The 19,301-nt window shown below is 37.5% G+C and overlaps 1 protein-coding gene across 1 annotated transcript; it reads left to right on the top strand.

Moving 5' to 3' along the window:
* The first annotated feature begins 9,253 nt into the window (after window positions 1-9,253).
* On the top strand, window positions 9,254-18,583 carry LOC145769514 (spermine synthase-like). Its single transcript, XM_082581163.1, has 11 exons — window positions 9,254-9,374; window positions 10,108-10,240; window positions 10,815-10,905; window positions 11,549-11,607; window positions 12,053-12,228; window positions 12,776-12,880; window positions 13,266-13,408; window positions 14,610-14,735; window positions 14,877-14,987; window positions 17,717-17,832; window positions 18,435-18,583. Exons 1-11 carry the CDS (start codon window positions 9,311-9,313, stop codon window positions 18,472-18,474), a joined length of 1,164 nt encoding a protein of 387 aa, XP_082437289.1. The 5' UTR covers window positions 9,254-9,310; the 3' UTR covers window positions 18,475-18,583.
* The last annotated feature ends 718 nt before the right edge of the window (window positions 18,584-19,301 follow it).

Genomic DNA, 19,301 nt, shown 5'->3' with positions numbered 1-19,301 from the left:
TACCATCGGCTACATTAATTGTCATATAGGCAACCCATCATGCCTGAGGTGACCTTCCAGAAATTCACAGGCGTTGCAACTCGAAAATGTAAGTCGATCTCTGTGGGTTTGATGGGTCCTACGCAAACAACGCTGTCTATCCTACGTTAAAAATAAAAAGAAATGCACTACTCATTCTCTTTTTTATGACTGCTTATAATCTGTCTAAGGTCATGCACTCTCCTACTATAGTTGATCTGTAATTTAATTTCTGCTTAATCATGAAAGTAGGATAAGTTTCTTATGATTCCTGAATTTGTTAATCCCGTCCAAACACTCCAGCCTTAACTTTATCAAGGTTCAAGGTAATCAAAATAATGTTTACTTTAAAAAAGCAAAAAGTGGAGCATCTCTCATTAACTGGTAAAATTTTTGGAAAGCGGGCACCTGGCAGACAAAGACAAGCACATCTGAAGCAATTTATCAACAAGACAGAAACAATCATCCATGCAATATACGATAGGAATATTTGGTCTAATTATTCGTCTGAAGCCATCGATGCCTGGTTCAGGCAAGGCAATTGAAGAAGAAGATATAGGCCTACGTAGAACTGCAAAGCAAGTTGCATTTCTAAAACAATCAGAAGTAGGAAAAAAATATAAGACAACCGGCAATATCGATAACTTTCTGCAAAGCTTTATAAAGTTGCAGTAGCCTATCGTACTTATCCTTCTTCGAGTGTTGATTGATGGGTTATTGATGCCAAGTAGCGGATATGAAAAAAATTAGGAGCACCGACATTTCCGCGAAGCAAAACTTTGTTAGACAAAATAGGCAACGTAAAAATGGTGGTCCAAAATAGCGAAAGAATGTTTCGGAAAATTTTACTTTGTTTCAGTGGTTTTTTATGCATTTTAGGCCTTAAGACGCTTTTTTGATCAAGGCGTAGATCACAACCGGACCTTCGTAGAAGTTTGAGTTACAAGTTTTGAAACTGAAGTAACTTTTTCAACATTATTTTTAACTTTTTTCAACAGAAGGGTGTCAATAATTTATTTGTTGAAGGTTTGTTTGGTGTTCTGTATGACTTCAAGTGAAATTTTAAAAGTTTGCTAATGATTGATTGATTGATTGAATCTTTATTCTCGGACTGGGAAAGCTTCTTGCAAAGCTTAATTCTGGCAGTTTTGCATACTTGTAGAGGCTTTGAATCACTGACACTGACACAGGCCCGGTCACCGAGATTGACAGAGTAAAGTGCCCGATTGTAGAAGTCTTGTTGCCTGGAATTATTCCATCCATTGAGTGCTACTGAATGGAGAGCAGTCCTTAACGTGCGTTGCTCAAGCGCACACCCCAAGAGTCGAACCAGCGCGGCTTGATCTTGAAGCTTCTTCGTTCCAGAAATCACGCGCTAACCAACTGAGCTATTGGGGCTGGCCTTCTCTGTAATGTAACTTCTCTTTCATAGTGACTTCGCTACACTGTCGTAGTGTAGCCAGGGACGGATTAAAATAAGAAAGGCCCTAGGCCAGTGGTTCTTAACCTTTTTTCTATCAAGCCCCCTTTTAATAATGGTCATGTGCCTCGCGCCCCCCTAGATTTTAAATAAGTATCATACCAAAAAATTTGCATTTTTGTCTGTTTATTGTACACATCAGTGCGATACTTGACACTGCTTCGATTTCAAATGCCGTTCCAAGCGACTGGGGCGCATTCCATCATTACTAAGAGTCTAAGAGCATTACGTAAATAAAACTGTAAAAATGCAATATGAACAAAAAGTAAAAGTGAAGCAGCGTCGAGAAAATTTGATAAATCTGAAGGAGTTCAGCGCAAAATAGTTTTGTAAAGTTCTGGTCCAACTAATAAAGCAAAAATTACTGAATACAATATAAAATAAGATAAAATACGAAATATGACGAACAGCATAGGTCCTAGGACATTACCTATTGTAATAAAAAAAATTGAAATTGTTGTAGAGCTCGCGCCCCCCTGAGAGATGCTTCACGCCCCCCTGGGGGGGCGCGTCCCCCCGGTTAAGAACCACTGCCAGATTAAGAACCAGTGTTTTTTGACCGAGTCGGATTTTGCATTCGCCAAGTCCAGGGTCGGAGTCGGGAGTCGCTTCAACATTGTTATAAAAAAAGGTCAAAAATTTTAAAGTTTTGTCAAAAACTCAAAAAACCCAATTGAAAATCAGCAAAGTTTTCAAAAGTCGGGGGGTCAGAACATTTTCAGAAGGTGAGTCGGAGTCGGGAGTTAGGCATTTTTGAGAAGAAGAGTCCAATCGGGAGTCAGACGTTTTCGAGACCGATTTACCAACCCTTGTAATCAGACCGCAATAAACAACAAAACTAAAGTCTATTTTATTCAAAGGATTGAAGCAGATCGTTGCTCTCATCAGTCTCATTCATGTCAATCCAGATTTTGGTCTTTGTTCCGAGAGATGAACCAATGAGCTTGAGAATGCCTTCTTTCTTGGCCTGGAAGATTCCACGTGGCTCTTTTCTCTTATCTGGACACTTCTCTACATCAAATGATTTTTTGTAAAACATTGATTTGAAGCCTTTTCTAAATTCCACTTCGCAAAGCTCTGAAAGTTTGGGCAATTCCACCTTTTTCGATTTCCGTGTCCTTCTTCCGGAAATATTGATAGAAATCATCATGGTGCATCACAACTGGCATAATCTTACGGCTTGCCCTCCCACATAATCATGAAGTGTGAATTGCTTGACAATTTTTTATTTGTGCACCAATGCTACCATGGACACTGTCGGCACGCATGAACGTGTGCCCTATCTCCAAGTAGCCTACCTCATTGTAATTCTTTGGGGTCCCCACCCCTGATTGACACACCAGACAAATGAAGTGAACAGGGTCCAGTTCTTATTTTGTCAAGAGCAGTTGTCAGCCAAAAACATTAAGTATTTGTTGCTGGAAAGGCTGATGCATTTGATATACGCAGATGCCACATATTCTGCTCGCCTCCCGCTGACACCCTCGTGCCATAGTTCAACAAAATCTGGTTAAGACCTTGTTTTTTTGCTGCATCTTCAGGCTTCATTAGGCCTGTATAGGCTGTAGTATGCCAAAAGCACGTCAAAACTCACCAAACATAGAAATATGGTGTGAAAAATACTTTTATTTCACTAGGATAAAAAACATCATGCGTTTACCAAAAAATTGATGTAGCCTACTAGTGAGCGGTGGTCATTGAAATGTGTCCTTCTTTTGGATGATGAAAATATGGTAACCTTAACTAATTGGCCTGGTAAGATAATAAAACGGAAACTACGCATTGTTTCAAAAACGAGGTCGCATGTTGGGAGTGATATCATTTCATAACGCTATGATTTAACTCAGTTGGAATACGCTTGATGCCTCAACATGTATAGTTGCTAGGTTTCGTTCTCTCTCTCTCAGTAGCAGCTTGTTCTAATTGGGTGAAGCTGTGAAGCCTACCTTGTTGGGATAGGATTTGGGTTTTCGTGATTGAATCTCTATCTTTTGTCCTGGTGTACGCCTGTATATCATCATATTCATAACATAAATGCGCAATCCAATTAACAATGATGCTAATATCCTTGGTAGTAAGTTTTTAAGCTGTTTCAGTAAAACTAGAAACATTTTTGCAGCCTATCCATTAAAAAAAGCCACGGGCCGCCACTATGTTTGTATCGCCTAACTATAACTTCTGCGGAGTTCTGCCATTAACATTAGCCTTATTTTAAATTTTCATGCATGTTGGTTGTGACATTTTCACTGTCTTCACAATGAAAATGGTCCAATCTGCGGTGCCGCACGTGTAGCTCATTGGGACCTTTATAGTTTATACTTTATACAATAGACTACACACGCTACGCCATGCCAACGTACAGCTTCAAATTTGAGTGGAGACCGATGTGTTAAATTTGAAAGCCAAAATCGCTTATGTCAGTTGATACTGATAGTTTGAGTAGTGGTTAATAAATGAAACTTTGTGTATATTTTGAGTTACTTTTGTGCAGTGGCGTACCTATGCAAAATAGCGCCCATGGCAAAGTCTAAATGTGCGCCCTTTTTAACAATTCAAGTTAAATATTGCATACAAGTCTTTTATGAACAAATCACGAAGAAAAAAATGTGTTATTGCAGTATTATTATGTTTAAAGGCAGTCACGTGAGATTCTTTCGCCGTGCAAGTTTTCTTCTCTCTGTGGAACTATAGTCAATTTCATAGAATGCTGCGCTTTGTGCCTTCTTACCAAGTTATTTCCCACATAAAAACTATCCAACGCCGTTTCCCTGCGATAACTATCCAACCAATGCGATAACTATAAACTATTCAACGCTGTTTCCCTGCGATAACCATCCAACCAATGCGATAACTATAAACTATCCAACGCTGTTGCCCTGGGCTTCGCTCCCCCCTGCGATAATGTTGGCTTCCCTTGGAAAAAATTATGTTAATTAGCTCTGTTCGCTAACTTTTTAGTTTTATACTCAATTTTCTTGTGTTGTTTAATTGTAAACATTGTGTGTCTCAACTGACAGACTCAACAGACAGACTCAACATTTATTGCTGGTAAGATCCAGACTTGTGTAGGCTTACACCAGTTTCCAACTGAGCTAAGCAGTGTGATAGCCGATCAGTCTCCAGAATACTGTGCAGTTGACTGCCACTCAGCGTTATTAAAGTACCGGACAACCACCTTGGCATTCGCATTCTAGGTATGCTTCTATACTGCAGTTTGGAACTCAGATTTGCAGACAATTCATGGTTTTACACATCTGTTCGTGCCCTTTCAAGAAAAAATGAAAACTTCTTGGACCGTGAATCGCTCATTCCACTACATACGAAACTGAAGATAGATATTTCATCAGAGGCGGAATTGCAAGTCGCAAAACAATTCTTACATGACCATGTGGAAGTTGCAAAACACCGGGATTCCAATACAGTACGGTACTGAAAGAACTGTAGCCTACAATCAATCAACGACTGGCATTCCCAAATGCATGTAAACATGCCGCTACTGTGGCATCATTCGGGTCCAGTAGTGCGGTTTGTGAGAGTGGCTTCTCGGTCTAATCTTGAATAGACAAGCCTACACGCAGGTCTATGTTCCAGATGAACTTGGTTCTGTTGGCGTTTGAAAAGAAAATGACCGAGAAAATAGACCTGGACGTTTTTGTTAATAGATTCAGTGAAGTCCATCCACGCCTTCTGTTGCGGTAGGACCTAACCTATATCTATGGCGAGGATACATTTTACTGATGGTGTGAAATAGAATCTCACTATTATCATTAAAGGATTGATCTTGAAGAGATGATTGTTGATTCTGCACTAGACAAAATGAGGTGCATTGTAGGCTACAATTATTTAGGCTACAAAACGATGAGTGACAGGTGCAGCGGCTGCAGCCCTATTTGATCATGGTTCAACGCCTATTTTCTATGTATAGGCCGAGTATATTTTGTGTGATTTATGCAGTGCGTTAGAGGAAAATGTAAATAAACTAAAACGAACTCAAAGTTCATGAAAGGCAATGGATTAACTAACAAAAGAATCAACTACAAAATCATAAATTTTGCTGCGGTTTCTATGCCAATTTTTAACCATTTTATCACTAGTTGATGGTGGCATGTTTTAAAAATGATTTTGCTTTTCAATTTCTATGCTGTCGTCATTATAACTGTTTAAGCTACAGCATATAATTCACTCTATAATGCCAGTTCACGCTGCTGTTTCTATGATAATAATCTATGCTAATGTAAACGCTGTATTACGATGAATGTTTTTGCGTAAATATACCCACATCGTGCCCACATTTTGTACAAATGTCGTTTTCGTACATGATACAGAAGGTAAAAGTTGGGCCCCCTCTAGAATACTTGTTGCCCCCCCTAGTGCTCCCAGCTAGTTACGGGCCTGGTTGGCATGTCGGCGGGTTTTGTGACCGTGGGTTTGTATGGTAACTAGAGATTGACGAAACTGATAGCGAATCATTCCCAATCCCAACATTCTACGAATTGCGTTCATTTCATCCGTTTGATAACTTGAGGAAATTAGGTTAAAGTACGGTACCGTATATTCATAAAGCGCAGCTTGTGAAGTTGTGAATGAACCTCAAAAACTTTAGACTGCTAGGCAGCGCCAGCACAGCACGTAAAAATAAATCATACCTAGCCTAATTCTTGGTCTCAAAATTTAATGTAATCGTGCTTATAGGTTCAATAATACTTCAATACTAATTTCTTCCTAGAACAGATTGGGTGCTCTGGTCAGGCCAAATTGATCTCATACAACAGATTAGATTATAAATTCTCATAAAAATGAATAAGTAGGCTAAGTTCTGGTGCTACTTCTAAGCTTCAACTAATCGCTGTTTAGCGACTTTACTAAACTTTCAATTGTTGCTGATTGAGTGCAAACTGAGCCAGGAGAGGCACAATGTTGCTTTTGCAACGTTACAATTCCATTGTTTAACAATGGCCACAGTAAAAGAGAGAGTGAGAGACTCCTTTTTGATCTTTGTATTATATTGTATTGGGCGCAAATTAGATTTTGAACAAAGTTTAAGTCACAAATTTTAATTTTTACCAACCGATTTTTGCGCCCCTATCAATGTGGCGCCCATGGCGCGAGCCATGCTTGCCTGTAGCGCACCCAGCATGGGGCTAAGGGGGCTCAAGCCCCCCCCAAACTCGCCACTAAAAATGAAGTTTTTGCATGTTCTCAATTTATATATTTTGCTTACAGGTTAGGTATGAATAAGACACAACAGGGCTGAGCATTATAACAATATATTTTACATATTTACAAATAGTTTTAACAGTTGAACGCTTTCGGTTTAACTTAAGCCCTCCTCAGGAATCCGAAAATATTTATAAAAATGTAATAAATTTCAACTTCTTGAAGGTAAAATTACATTAGGAAAAGGCAACTACATAAATAACTACAAAAAAATTTGCACCACAGGGAACGTGATACATCAAGTAAATGTTGAAGAGAATGGACACGCCTCCAGCAAATAATTGTTTGTTTAAATTTGGGTTGTAGCGTTTGATTAAAAGTGCTTTCTAGATTTTGGTGTCAAATTGAGATTTGCCTTTGCGCAAAATTTTAAATGAGTCGGCAGAGAATTTTCGATCAAAGCAAAAAGAATATTCCATGATATGGTCTTTGATGGCACTTTTCTTTAACTCCCTAAAGTTCAGATGCTCCTGTAGCCTACTCTCGTGGTCAAATGTCTGTGGACATACCGATGTACGTCAATGCCGAATCACACGGACATGTAAAACTGTATAAGACATTTGAGCAGAGAGACGAAGGCGTCTGGGGCTTTAGTTGAAAATACGAACTGAATTTGAATGTTTTGTAAGTAGGAAAAACGTCCACATCAAATTTATTGTTTAGGCTACAAAATTAATGTTTTGTTTGAAACTGTTTTCGTGCTAGTTGTTGTTTTCGCACTTATTTGTGTTGGCAAACGGAAAGCTAATTCTATTTTGACGAAAAAGTCGAAATTTATAGAAGATTGCAAGAGTGGACGTAGGGATGAGGCAGTGGCGTCGCCAAGGTTTTTTTTAGTGGATTCAACACCCTCTTTGGCACGCGTGTGACGTCACCATATTGAGAATGATGCTTTCAGACTCTTTATGTCTTTAAAACAAAGTTTGCTTAATTTTAAACGAAACTGCATTAAAAAAGCGAGTTTTGCCTATACCAAACATTCAAATATCTCAGCCAGAAATTAGCAGCAAGAAAAGATAGAGACTCAGCTTTATTTCCGAAAAATGCCGAAGAAGACATGATCTTATCCTTTTGCTATGCCACCGGAAAGCACCATTTTATAGGAATATTCATACCCACATTTTTGTTGAAAATGCTCTCAGAATGCACCAAATTCAAAGTAATTTTTCAAAGTTTTCTGGGGGTGGCCCCCAGACCCCCCGCCGCTGGATTTCGTCATAGGTAAACACGCCGTCCAAAATTCCTGGCTACGCCACTGGATGAGGATGCTGATGGTGCTAGTAGCATGGGGTTCACTAAGCCAACTTCTAATTTGATTGAGAGAACAAATCCTGATGTATCGGCAACCTGTGGGTTGTAAGTGCCTTTAAATATTAATCAAAGGGATGAGCATTGGCCTATTGTCACTGTCACTATTGTCGCAAATCACTCAGCCGACATTTCTGAATTAGCCCCCCCCCCTAAATTTTTTTCTGAGTGCGCTACTGAATTGCTTGCCATACCCTAGATACGCCACTGCTTTTGTGGTATTGTTGGTTGTTGCTATACAAATAAAATAAACTAGATTTTGACACTTGTGTTAGAAATCTTAAAACCGTCTGGCAACACTAGTAATTGGCAAGGAAAGAAGGTTTGTCATTTTTTAATCGCAAGCAAGACTCAAGAGTGAAGATTAGTTTTGCAAATTTTGCAGTGGTTTTGTACCTGCATTTTGAATTCTTAAAAATATTATTTCAAAGGGGTATGAAGTAAATTTAGCTTTAGAGTTGGAGATAAAATGGGCTTCCAGTTTGCATGTTGGCAAGGCCTGTGTTGTGTATACAGATCGGTTGTTCTGCAACATGTATCACATGTCAAACAATCAATCACTGGTTTATTTTTTTCTCAAATTATCACGACAAATACATTGGTACATTACATAGAAGTGAGAGAGGAAGGAAGCGAAAGATATGTGTACATAGTTGATCTGCAAGCCCGTCAGCTTCGTGGTTAGGCGGCTCTCAGAACTGAAATAAGTCTAACAAAACTTCAACAACTATCGAAAACTCCACTCAGTCAATTTCAGTGACTAGGCCTGCGTCAGTGGTTCAAAGCCTCTATATAAGTATTCGAGACTGCCAGATTAAGCTTTATTGCTTTCAAAGAAGCTTTCCCAGTCCGAGGATAAAGATACAACCAATCAACATGTTTGTGAGTTGTAGCAAAGCGGTGAATAATAATGTTTTGAATATGTTATAAGTTAATTGAATTGTCACTGTAAAATAATAATTGTAAACCTTTTTTTTATCAACTTTATATATTTCACTTTGAAGTCTAGATCCATAAGTAGGCTTTCTGTGTAATAGCTATTCTAATGCATTCTTGTTCGACAATATGCAAAATTTTAGTCACCAAAAAGTTTTTTCTAAATTGCTTATGCTTTTATTTGACTTGAGTACTGTAGTGACAAAAACTAACAGGACTAAGCTTATGCAAAGCAATTATGAAGAAATTTTGGCTCAAAATAGTTCTTCAATTTATGATCTTGGTTAGGTACGATATTGTTTTGTTTGCTCAGCTCAGGATAGACAAAGAGATTGTGATAGATTTTTTAATATGTTGACATTTTCAACTTTGTATGAAATTAGGTTTGTGCAAGCAAGCAATAAATCACTTCATGGTAAGTGTGTGTCCTATGTAATGACATGATTTTATGATTTTACGAGCAAAAATTCATAATATATGTACTATTGGAAAGTAGTAGGCAAATAGCTTACTGGGGTGGGAGGCCTACACTTTTTATTTAGAATATGTGCAAATGGAAATTGACTTTCCTTATCCTGGATAAATTTGCAGACATGTGGCCTACAGATTTCAATGCTTTGCAAAATATGCTAAAGTAAAATTTTTAACTGAATAATTTGTATCTTTGTTCATTTTTAAACTTTATTTCTGGTTGAGATTTAGTGAAGGAATAGATTCAGCGTTATAATGTACACTGGCATTGTCTGCTTTGTAAAGCAATAAGAGCAACATATAGGCTATCTGCGATGGATACAGTATACATACATTATTATCATTGTCAAGCTAGTCTTATTGCAATGTTTTTTTTTATTTTGTAAGGTTTATCAACAATTTGTAAACAGTCAGTGGTGTATGCAAGGATAGGGTTTTTGTGTTCAAACCCACTTATTGAGCTTGATATCTTCATTTTTTTAATACCACAAAATGTCACTAAGTGGACATTTGTTTTTGTCCTACAGCAAACAGAAAAACTGGATTTGTTATAGTTACAATTAAATGTAACCTCATACAAACATATTTTTCAAAACTCTTCTATGATGCAACATTTCTGCATATTACCACTGGATACAGTGTTGCCATGTTTACTACTTTGTCTTGTTACATTACAGATGATGTATCTGCTGCATTTAAACATGTGAAAGAAATATTGGCAGCCCATGAGTTTGAGGAAGTTCAAAAATCATCCGCTGATGCTCTTGCCTTTCCATTGACAAATGTTTTGTATCATGGAAGATATAACAAGTAAGGAAGACATGTAAAATACAGAGTTAAATTGTTCACCACTCTCCAGGCATCTAATTATACAATTTCTTGCATTTTTTTGGTGACTAAGCTTGGCTAAAGATTGCACCCTATCAACAGTAGGAACTGATTTCTCTTGTGCCAGGTGTATTCTGGCACAGTCAGTCAAGTATGTACCACAACAGTTTTTCACTTTAACACTTTATACACTGTATGACTATCTTTCTGTGATGGGCCATTTTGTGGCACTGGCAGGACAGGTATATTTTAGCCCCTTGATAAAATGTTGGAAAGAAAGCTGGTTACCATTTTCAACTGCCCAGGCCTAGTTTACAGTCATTAGAAGATAACAATACATTTTATTATAATATGATTGCCTTTATTTTTTAAAATTAGGAAGGAAAAAATGCTTCTCCGGTTGTCGCATAGTTACCCAGTGTTTAAATTTGTTAATACTAACATTTTTGAGACCAATGTCGTTGCCAGATGTTTCAATCTTACACATTCAGTGGTTATCAAGCACAGTATGAATTTTGTTGTAGATACTGTTAACATCACTTGTGTACATGTGCAGGAGAACAGTATTGGTAACAGTAATGCAAGACTTGATTACAATTGACTGCAATGAGTATGGGACAAAGGAAGATACTTCATCTTATCATCAGGTAAAGTATTGTCATGATTGACTAGGAATTATTTAACCTATTACAAAATTTGTGATTTGCTCTATAGCATTGTAATTTGCTTCTTCCATGCAATTTCCCTTATGTTTTTCACAATGAATTAAAGAAAGTTGTTGCAAAAAGTTAAGTTTTTTCACCAACCTTCTATTAAAGTTGTATGTTGCCATTGAAATTTTATTGACACCTATTTATTGTATATACACATTTCTGTTTGAATAAGGACTTTCTGATGATCCCCCTTTTAGGGTGAAGCAGGCTGTAGAAGTTTTAGAAAGTAATAACTATATTTGGTTATAGGCAAATTGTTCATAAACAATTGTTCGTAAACAAATGTTCGTAAGCAGTTGTTCGTAAAATTAAATCCTTAACACAATTCTTCGTAAATCATTTCTTGGTATATATACATCAATTCTCAAATTTTTTGCATGCACGAAGAAATGCTTTATGAAGAATTGTTTTACGAAGAATTAATTTTAAGAACAATTGTTTTACGAACAATTGTTTACGAACAATTGTTTTACGAACAACTGTTTACGAAAAAAACGTCGGACACCCTATCTTTGATGTATTTATTGTGTATATATACTATACTGTTTACGCAAAATTATTCGTGTATGCATTTTAGTTGGCTACAAAGATTCAGATAGATCTATCTGCACGTTTGCCTCTATGTGAAATTAACAGGTATGGTACAGCTTTATATGTTATATAAACTTTTATACAGTAATTGGAGTATTACACGCATTTTCTTTGTGATAAGATAACGCATGTTGTTTTGTTTTCTGGATGACCATCAAGTCTCCACCACAACACATTTCATTTTAAACAGAAAAAAAAGAAACTAGGGTCAAGTTTACAGAATTAATGAACCCAAACTCCCATCACAAACCCAGTTTCATAAGCTGATCAGATGCTATTTGATTTGAGGTAAAAGTGAAGCTTTTGAATTTCTCCACTAGTGTTATTCTAGGCTATGCGCAATTGCGCATGTTTTTTGTTTTCCTAACTTGTTAAATTTAATTTTTTAAATCGAAATTTTGTGGCAATTTTCTATCTAAATTTATGGGCTTTCTATGCAGCTCTAACCTAGCTTGTTTACAGCTGTTGTAACAGTATTTTTGTGGTTTAGAACCACTCCATTAATCAGAGGAAGGGAGTATTGGCAATATGCAGATTTTAGTGACAAACGAATACGAGAATTTGACTTTGGAAAAATTTTGTTTGATAAAAAAAGTCAATATCAAAGAGTCACTATTGCACGGAGTGATATGTTTGACAACATGTTGCTGTTGGATGGTGTGGACAGTAAGTTAGTGTTTTTAGTTTTGTCGTTTTGTTGTGAGCATTTTTTACGTGTGACCAAAAATAACTTCGTGGTAAAAAACTACCTTGCTATCCAATTTTCGTGCGCACGTGTTTGGTGTGACTTGCTCAAGTCTTGATAAAATTCATAAGTTAACAATTAACCAGTTTGCAGGTATGCGAGGTTATTATTGTAGATGAGAAAACAACGCTTTTTAACGATTTAAATCTTCTTTTGTGCAAAACCGCGTCTGTTTCACGTGCTTGCTGAAAAACGTGGGTTTACTGAGGAAGCAAAACACCAATTTGAAAGCAAAGGGTAGCACTCGTTGTTGTTCACCTATTTTTTTTAGAAAATTTAGTTTGCTCTGGCAAATTCGCGTTTTTGTTTTTTATTAAAATAAGATTTTTTAAGATTACCTTGCAAAATTGCTAGACAATTGACTGCACAGCGGAGGTGTTTTCCTCACCACACCAAGAGGTTTACCAATCCAAATGAAGGCTCTTTCTTTTCTAGTTCGCTAAAGTTGATGATGTTTGGTGTTTTTAGACATATCAGAACGCGATGACTTATACACACCGGCTCTTCTTGGAATCAAACATGGATTCGATTACAAGAATAAAACAGTTTTGATATTAGGTGGAGGCGATGGTGGTGAGTTGGTTGTAACCCATAAACAGACTTCCTGATTCAAGTATCCATCATAAAGTGGACCGTCGCAAGTGCAATTCCAATACCATACGTTACTTCTTCTAGGCGACAATATCTTACTACACTTTAACTTCTCAAAAGATACGGTTCAAAATATGTGCAGCTTTGTGATTAACAGGGTGAAATTTCCGTTTAATTTTAATGCTTTCACCGCTAAATTGAGTTGATTTTAATCTTGTTCTATGCTCTTTGACCCAGACAGCAATATCCGTCATTTTTACATTGATTCAACGTCTGCAGACGTTGAATCAATGTAAAAATGACGAATTTTGGTGTCTGCGTATCTACTCATGTTAATTTCCTTAACGTCATAGCAACATTTTTACAGCTGCTCTTAACTACTTGAGAAAATTGTCTCCAAAAATGGTGACCATGGTAGAGATCGATGATGTGGTGATTCAAGCCTGCAAGACACACCTGAGAGGTTGCTGTGAAGACTCTATGGACAGTTATTCAGGGGAAAACTATGAGGTTTGACTTAGTGGCATATGCTGGTTGATTTGTAAATGTATGCAGTTTAATGACGCAAGTGTCAAACTGGTGCAAATAGAAACAACTGCCTAGTGTCACTACTGTAGCCTACCATGTGGCTTACCAGGACAATATAAAGAATTTTTACACACATGAAAAAGTTCCACCACAAAACTATATTGTAATTTTTCGAAATCTTTCATTTTGCATAATATATTAAATTAATTCACTTTTATTTGATAAAACTACAATTCAACGTTTTATAGGCAGAGAAAACTTTTTCTCGAACCGTTGAAAATTTCATGATCAGATCACCGCTTCAATGCGTGATGGAAATCTACAGGTAATTTTGCATCAGGCATTGCAGAGTGCAAAAACAGTGTTGCAGAACGCGTTTTTGAATATTAAATTCTCATCAGTGCAACTACGTGTATGAGTAATGCGAGTAATGTCGGTCTGGAATTGCTTGCGGAAAGTGATTTTCTGATGTCTCTGGATTTATTAATATTCAATTAAACACTGAGAATATGTCCTTATAATGTTTGTAATGTATTGAGTTTAAATTTAACCGTTGTTAATGCGTTCATAAACGTAGTTGCACTGATGAAAATTTCATCTTCGAAAACGCGTTCTACAACAATGTTTTTGCACTCTGCAATGCCAGATGCAGATTTACCTCTAGATTTCCATCACGCATTGAAGCGGTGATCTGATCATGGAATTTTCAACGGTTCGAGAAAAAGTTTCGTTGATTGGTAGTTTTATCAAATATTTGTGGAAACTTCCTTGGTTTCGTATTATTAATTCACTTTTGTTTCTACTATTCTATAAAAAAAAGATTTTTTCATATGTAATATTAAAAGTTATTTCGTTTTTATAGAAATTGATTGAGCATGCAAGGCATTCGCGGAGTATACGCCACACACTTGTGTGGCGAAAGCTCTGTATTTAAATAAACCGATTCTTCTGATTTGGTGTGATATTTTTTACTTTATTTAAAATGTTTTGTCACACCGTGCATCCCAGTGGATCATCAGTTGAATTATAGGAAAATTTGATGAAAAGTTTAGGAACGAAGTTTTGTTTTGGAATTTTATACGCCACTAGTTCGACTTTTTTCTTTCCAAAAACCCAAGAAGCAATATTTCGGTGCTTCAATTGGTAAACGTTAGTCCTTTCATTAGGTCTGTACTTTCTGCAGATCATCGTCGGCGACTGCATGGACTACCTCAAGCAATACGCAGACGAAGGTTTGAAATTCGATTACGTCATCAGCGATATAACTGACTTTCCTATCGAAGAAAAAATAGAAGATAAAGAAAATAAGGTGAAATTATGTAAAAGTTAGCTACCCCGACAAAGTTTTGTCACTGCTGAACCAGGCCGTAATGCGACTTTATTTTTTCTTTCCTGATGAAGTTAATCGATTGTAGCATATTCGAAACTTGTGGTTGCTTTTTCTTTACAGAATCTTCAAGTGTTCTTCTCTGATGTGAGCAGCACTGGTGCAAAGTTCTTTCGAGAAGTTTTCAATCGATCTTTACGAGTCTTGCACAAAGAAGGAGCAATGTTAACTCATGTAAGAATAAACTGAGAGGTCGTCAATTGTAACTGCAGTTTGCTGTTTATAGCAACCTCATGTTGCTTTTCTTCAACGATATTTGAAGGCTGATGTTGGCATGGCCTGTGCATATAAATCTCCATATACCAAACATAGCTTTTTAGACCAAGGGTCTCAAACTCAAATTGCTCTGATTGCCAAATGAATACTTGTAATTAGCCCGAGGATAGCAATACCTTTTTGCATTGCAGAAAGTTAAGCCTGTCTCCCTAGCCCGTTCCCTTTGTTAAATTGTTTCGACTCGCCCTACAGCTAGATAGATGTTCATTGGCTGCTGCGAAAAAGATGTACGATAAATCAAAACACAATGTACAGTAAAACTGTTGAAAAGATAACAATTAAAAAAAAGAAAGTGACAATAGCATCACATCAGCGGGAGGCTGCGAAGTGACCTACAGAGTTTTCGCTCCACACTCTCCTTCCACAGGTGCCTCAACTCCCCGACTTGGCCCCTGCAACCTAAGCTGGTGGACCTCCTCTCCCGGTGCATTGCCACTCCAAAACACGGGTGTTGCAGGCCAGTTCTTTAAGTCTAACCTGGCTGGCTTTGTTGTGCTCGTCTCACCATGTCAATTATTTGTAGGCTACCCGTGTGTTGTCGATGCTGATAAAACAGCTCATCTTCATTACCGTTCAAGAAACAAAATAATCCAGTAAGAACGCAATAAAAGAGGTATCGTAGTAAGAACGTAAGATCGCAAAAGAAGAAAGAGCAAGAATAAAGAGATAGAAAAACACTATAAAACGAAATGAAAAAAAAAGCGAACGGAACGACTCGAACTTGGAAAGCAAAAATCTTGCAAAGGACTTTCAATAAGCCCGAAAAATTCGTTAAGTTTGAAAATTCGTTAGTTATTTAAGTTCGTTAATTCGTTAAGAACTGACTGTCGCAAATAGGCTTTTCTATTGCGATAAGGGCACCAGAAGTAACAAGCAATGTGATTATGATGTAACAATATGGCTTTCTCGCACGTAATGAAAATGCGCGACATTAGGCTTGCGCTTAAAAGTCGGTTGAAGTTTGATAGGCATTTTCAGAATTTTAAGCAATTTTAGAGTGAATTTTATCTTTAGTGAATAAGAGTGAATTTTAGTTGTTAAAAATTTGAAATTTCAAAAGTGCGTCGCCGGCGCGTGTTTGAGACCCTTGCTTTAGACTCATTTGCAGACAGGGGCGCCGGAACGATTTTTGACTGGGGGGGCAAGATTACGAAAAAGGGTCACTTTTGTTTACTAAAAGGCCAATTTTTTTTCAAGTTTTAAGATAAGACATAGCGATAATGCTAATCTATCAGCTCACTATGTATTGAGTAATGATAGCCTACAAGTGTCCGGTATACAAAGAAGGGCATCATGCTATTTTATAATGATGTAACCTACTGTCAAGCCTTAAAGCAGCCTGCGGCCATGGCCGCTAAGTAGTGCTTGAATGAACCGCCGGTGCTACCTCCTCAATCGGCCAAGTTTTGCCGCCGGTCTCTCCTAGCCAATTATTTAATTTCGCAATACAATGATCGTGGATTAACTGTCGAAAACATGCAGTATCAAAGAATGACGCAAAGTTAGGTCAGCGCGTCATAATCGCCACTGTTGCATTGTGTGAGGAATATTTGTTATTGATGGAATATCCATCTGCGATCGCCAGCGCTGTAAGTCTTGTTTGTAATTCCCGACGTTTATTTTAACAAAGTCTTAATCCGAATTGCTAATTTACATCGGCTGGCAATATTGTCGTTTTTATGTCGATGCGATGTTGTCGGACATTGAACCGTTGTTAAAAAGGAGAACAAAGTTAGTTGACATCAATGGGGAAAACATTTTTTGATCATATTTTGCAAAAATTATGCTTCTTTTAGTAATGTCTTTTAGTAATGTACATCATTGAAATAGCTAAAACCTCAATTGCTAAGGCAACATGATCAGATGTCAGTAGATGTAACAGAAAAAATATTTCGCACTTGCTAGTGCATCGTCAGTTCTGATAAAGGGCAGTTAAAGCCTACAAGTAATGTTTTAATCATTGAAATACTTATTTTATTACCTTGCCGTCATCGTCAACACATGTCGAACGTTGTTTTTCGTTGCTAAAAAGAATTCTAGGGGAGTAGCGAACTTTTATAAAATCAGCCACATTGGAGACACTCGTGCGAGTGTCGTTTGAATAGTACTGGATTACAATCCCGATAAAGCAGTTATTGCGTGGTGCAGCGATTCTATTGTAGGACGTCGCCCAGGCCCAGACTTCAACAACGCTAAGTGATCATTTTAGCATTGTTGCAAGTTTAATTCTATTTACTTGTGCTATCGTTATTTTATATTTTGGCCTCCAAGCACGCAGATTTGGCCGCCGAGAAGGAGCTCCCGGTAGGCCACGATGGCTGTCGAAAAAAAAAACGAGTTTTAAGGCCTGTACTGTGTTGCAAAATTTTGTGCCGTAAATATTATTTTGAGGCAAAAATGAAAGAATTATAATTAGGCTAAAAGCGAATAGCAGAAATTGTTATATTGCAAAATGTGCAGTAGCTTGCATGACTTTAAAAGGGCACCATTGCCCCCCCTGCCCCTCCATCTGCAGAAAATTTGAGGGCAGGGGGGGAATTCGCCCCCCCGCTTCCGGCGCCCCTGTTTGCAGACTTAGTTGAAAAGGGTGTGACTTTACGTCTTGTAATACTCCTTGAACTTTACAGGTATGTGCATCTGCCAATGCCGTTGGTCTGAAAAACTTCACGCAAGAAGTCAACAATCTTGATGAACCTTTGTCTGTAAATATCGAAGACGAGTTTATGCCGGCCTTTGGCGAGAGGTAGGCTAACTGCTGTGACCTGTGATGTCATTCGATTTTCTATATAGCAGTAGCCTGTGTTTCTGGGCAGTCGAGTGTAGCGAGAACTCACCAACAGACACGTGTTTCGCCTATGAGGCTGGGCTTATCAGTACGCCAGGAAGATCGCTCCTTCTCAAGTATCAGTAGCCTATTACAACACATATTTGAAAAACATAATCAAAGACTTTAGTATCAGCCACATGTGGATGAAGGTGTATTTTTATAATTGCTTCCATGCCTCTGGCTGTATTTACAGTGCACATTCCTTAGGCATGTCGTACTGTTTAAATTCTAAACTTCGATCTAGCGAGCATTGTGCATTGCTTCTTGTGCCAGTATGGTGCTGACGCTGGCCATGAAACTACATCAAAACATGTGTAATTGTGTGGTATTATAAATTATACAATCACTGTAGTTATTGTTATTGTGTAGTACTAGTTATGGAAATTGCTTAATGGCTTAGAACAAATAGATTTTAATTTTTACAACCCACGATGGAAGCATTTGGTAAGTGAAAATGACGCACCGGAGAGCTTGAGGTCAAGAAACACTGATGCAAACTCTTTTTTTTATACTTTCAGATGGTCCTTTTGTCAGTTGAAACGAGCTGCTATTTCCTAGCGGCTTCCAACAAAGACGCTTCTTTTATCTGCTATGTCCATACTGCAATCATGAAAATCCAATCATATTCGATTTTAGCAATTGTTTTACAATAAATTTTCATATCGCTGCAAAATTGTTTTTGCTTTGAATCCTTGTAGTACCGGTACCGATAGAAGCAGGAGGCTGAAAATGTCTTGCCTAAGCTTACTTGTATTGTAAAACTTGAGACGGTAAAACAAGTAGGCAGGCGAAATGTTATAGTTTGGTATTCTCTTTCGAAGTCAATTTGACGACACTGGGCGAGCGTCGAGCTAGCTCCAAAACCGTAACTCATGAAACAGATAATCCATGTTGATGCACAATCTGCTGCAAGCGGAGATGATGATTGAATCAGTGCTTCCACTTTTACAAAGTTAGATTACCACTTGTATTAGGCTACCACCAGGCCCGCAACCAGCAAATATTTTTAGGGGGGCATTTAATTTTTATCAAAGAACAAACATTAAAATGATGCATTGTGACATTTTTATGTTAATGTCCACACCCATTTATAAAGTGTGTGGCACTACCATGTTACGGTTCAGTGGTCATAACTTATGTCAATCACGTTTTTGTTTAGTACAGCATTAAAGGAAACTAGCCTTTGTAACCTTTTCTCATTTAGCTATGACTACCCAAGGAAGAAAATTACGATAATACAGTAATGTTTTCAGTCGATTACAAATAAAATACAACATCTGTAGGCTACGAACTGCATTGGCACGACTGGAGTCATAAATTAATCAATAACATATATTTATATCAACATAAACAAAAAGATATATATGAATAAACTCAACACGGTA

This window comes from Aplidium turbinatum, chromosome 4 (genome assembly GCF_918807975.1).
Source record: "Aplidium turbinatum chromosome 4, kaAplTurb1.1, whole genome shotgun sequence".
Classification (NCBI taxonomy): domain Eukaryota; kingdom Metazoa; phylum Chordata; class Ascidiacea; order Aplousobranchia; family Polyclinidae; genus Aplidium; species Aplidium turbinatum.
This window is presented reverse-complemented; position numbering and strand designations above follow the sequence as displayed.

Excerpts from the sequence above, each read along its gene's own strand:
- LOC145769514 (XM_082581163.1), top strand. The coding sequence starts at position 9,311 with ATGTTGACATTTTCAACTTTGTATGAAATTAGGTTTGTGCAAGCAAGC. Across the intron at positions 12,881-13,265 it reads ATTAGGTGGAGGCGATGGTG|CTGCTCTTAACTACTTGAGA; the intron begins GTGAGTTGGTTG and ends ACATTTTTACAG. Across the intron at positions 17,833-18,434 it reads ATGCCGGCCTTTGGCGAGAG|ATGGTCCTTTTGTCAGTTGA; the intron begins GTAGGCTAACTG and ends TTATACTTTCAG.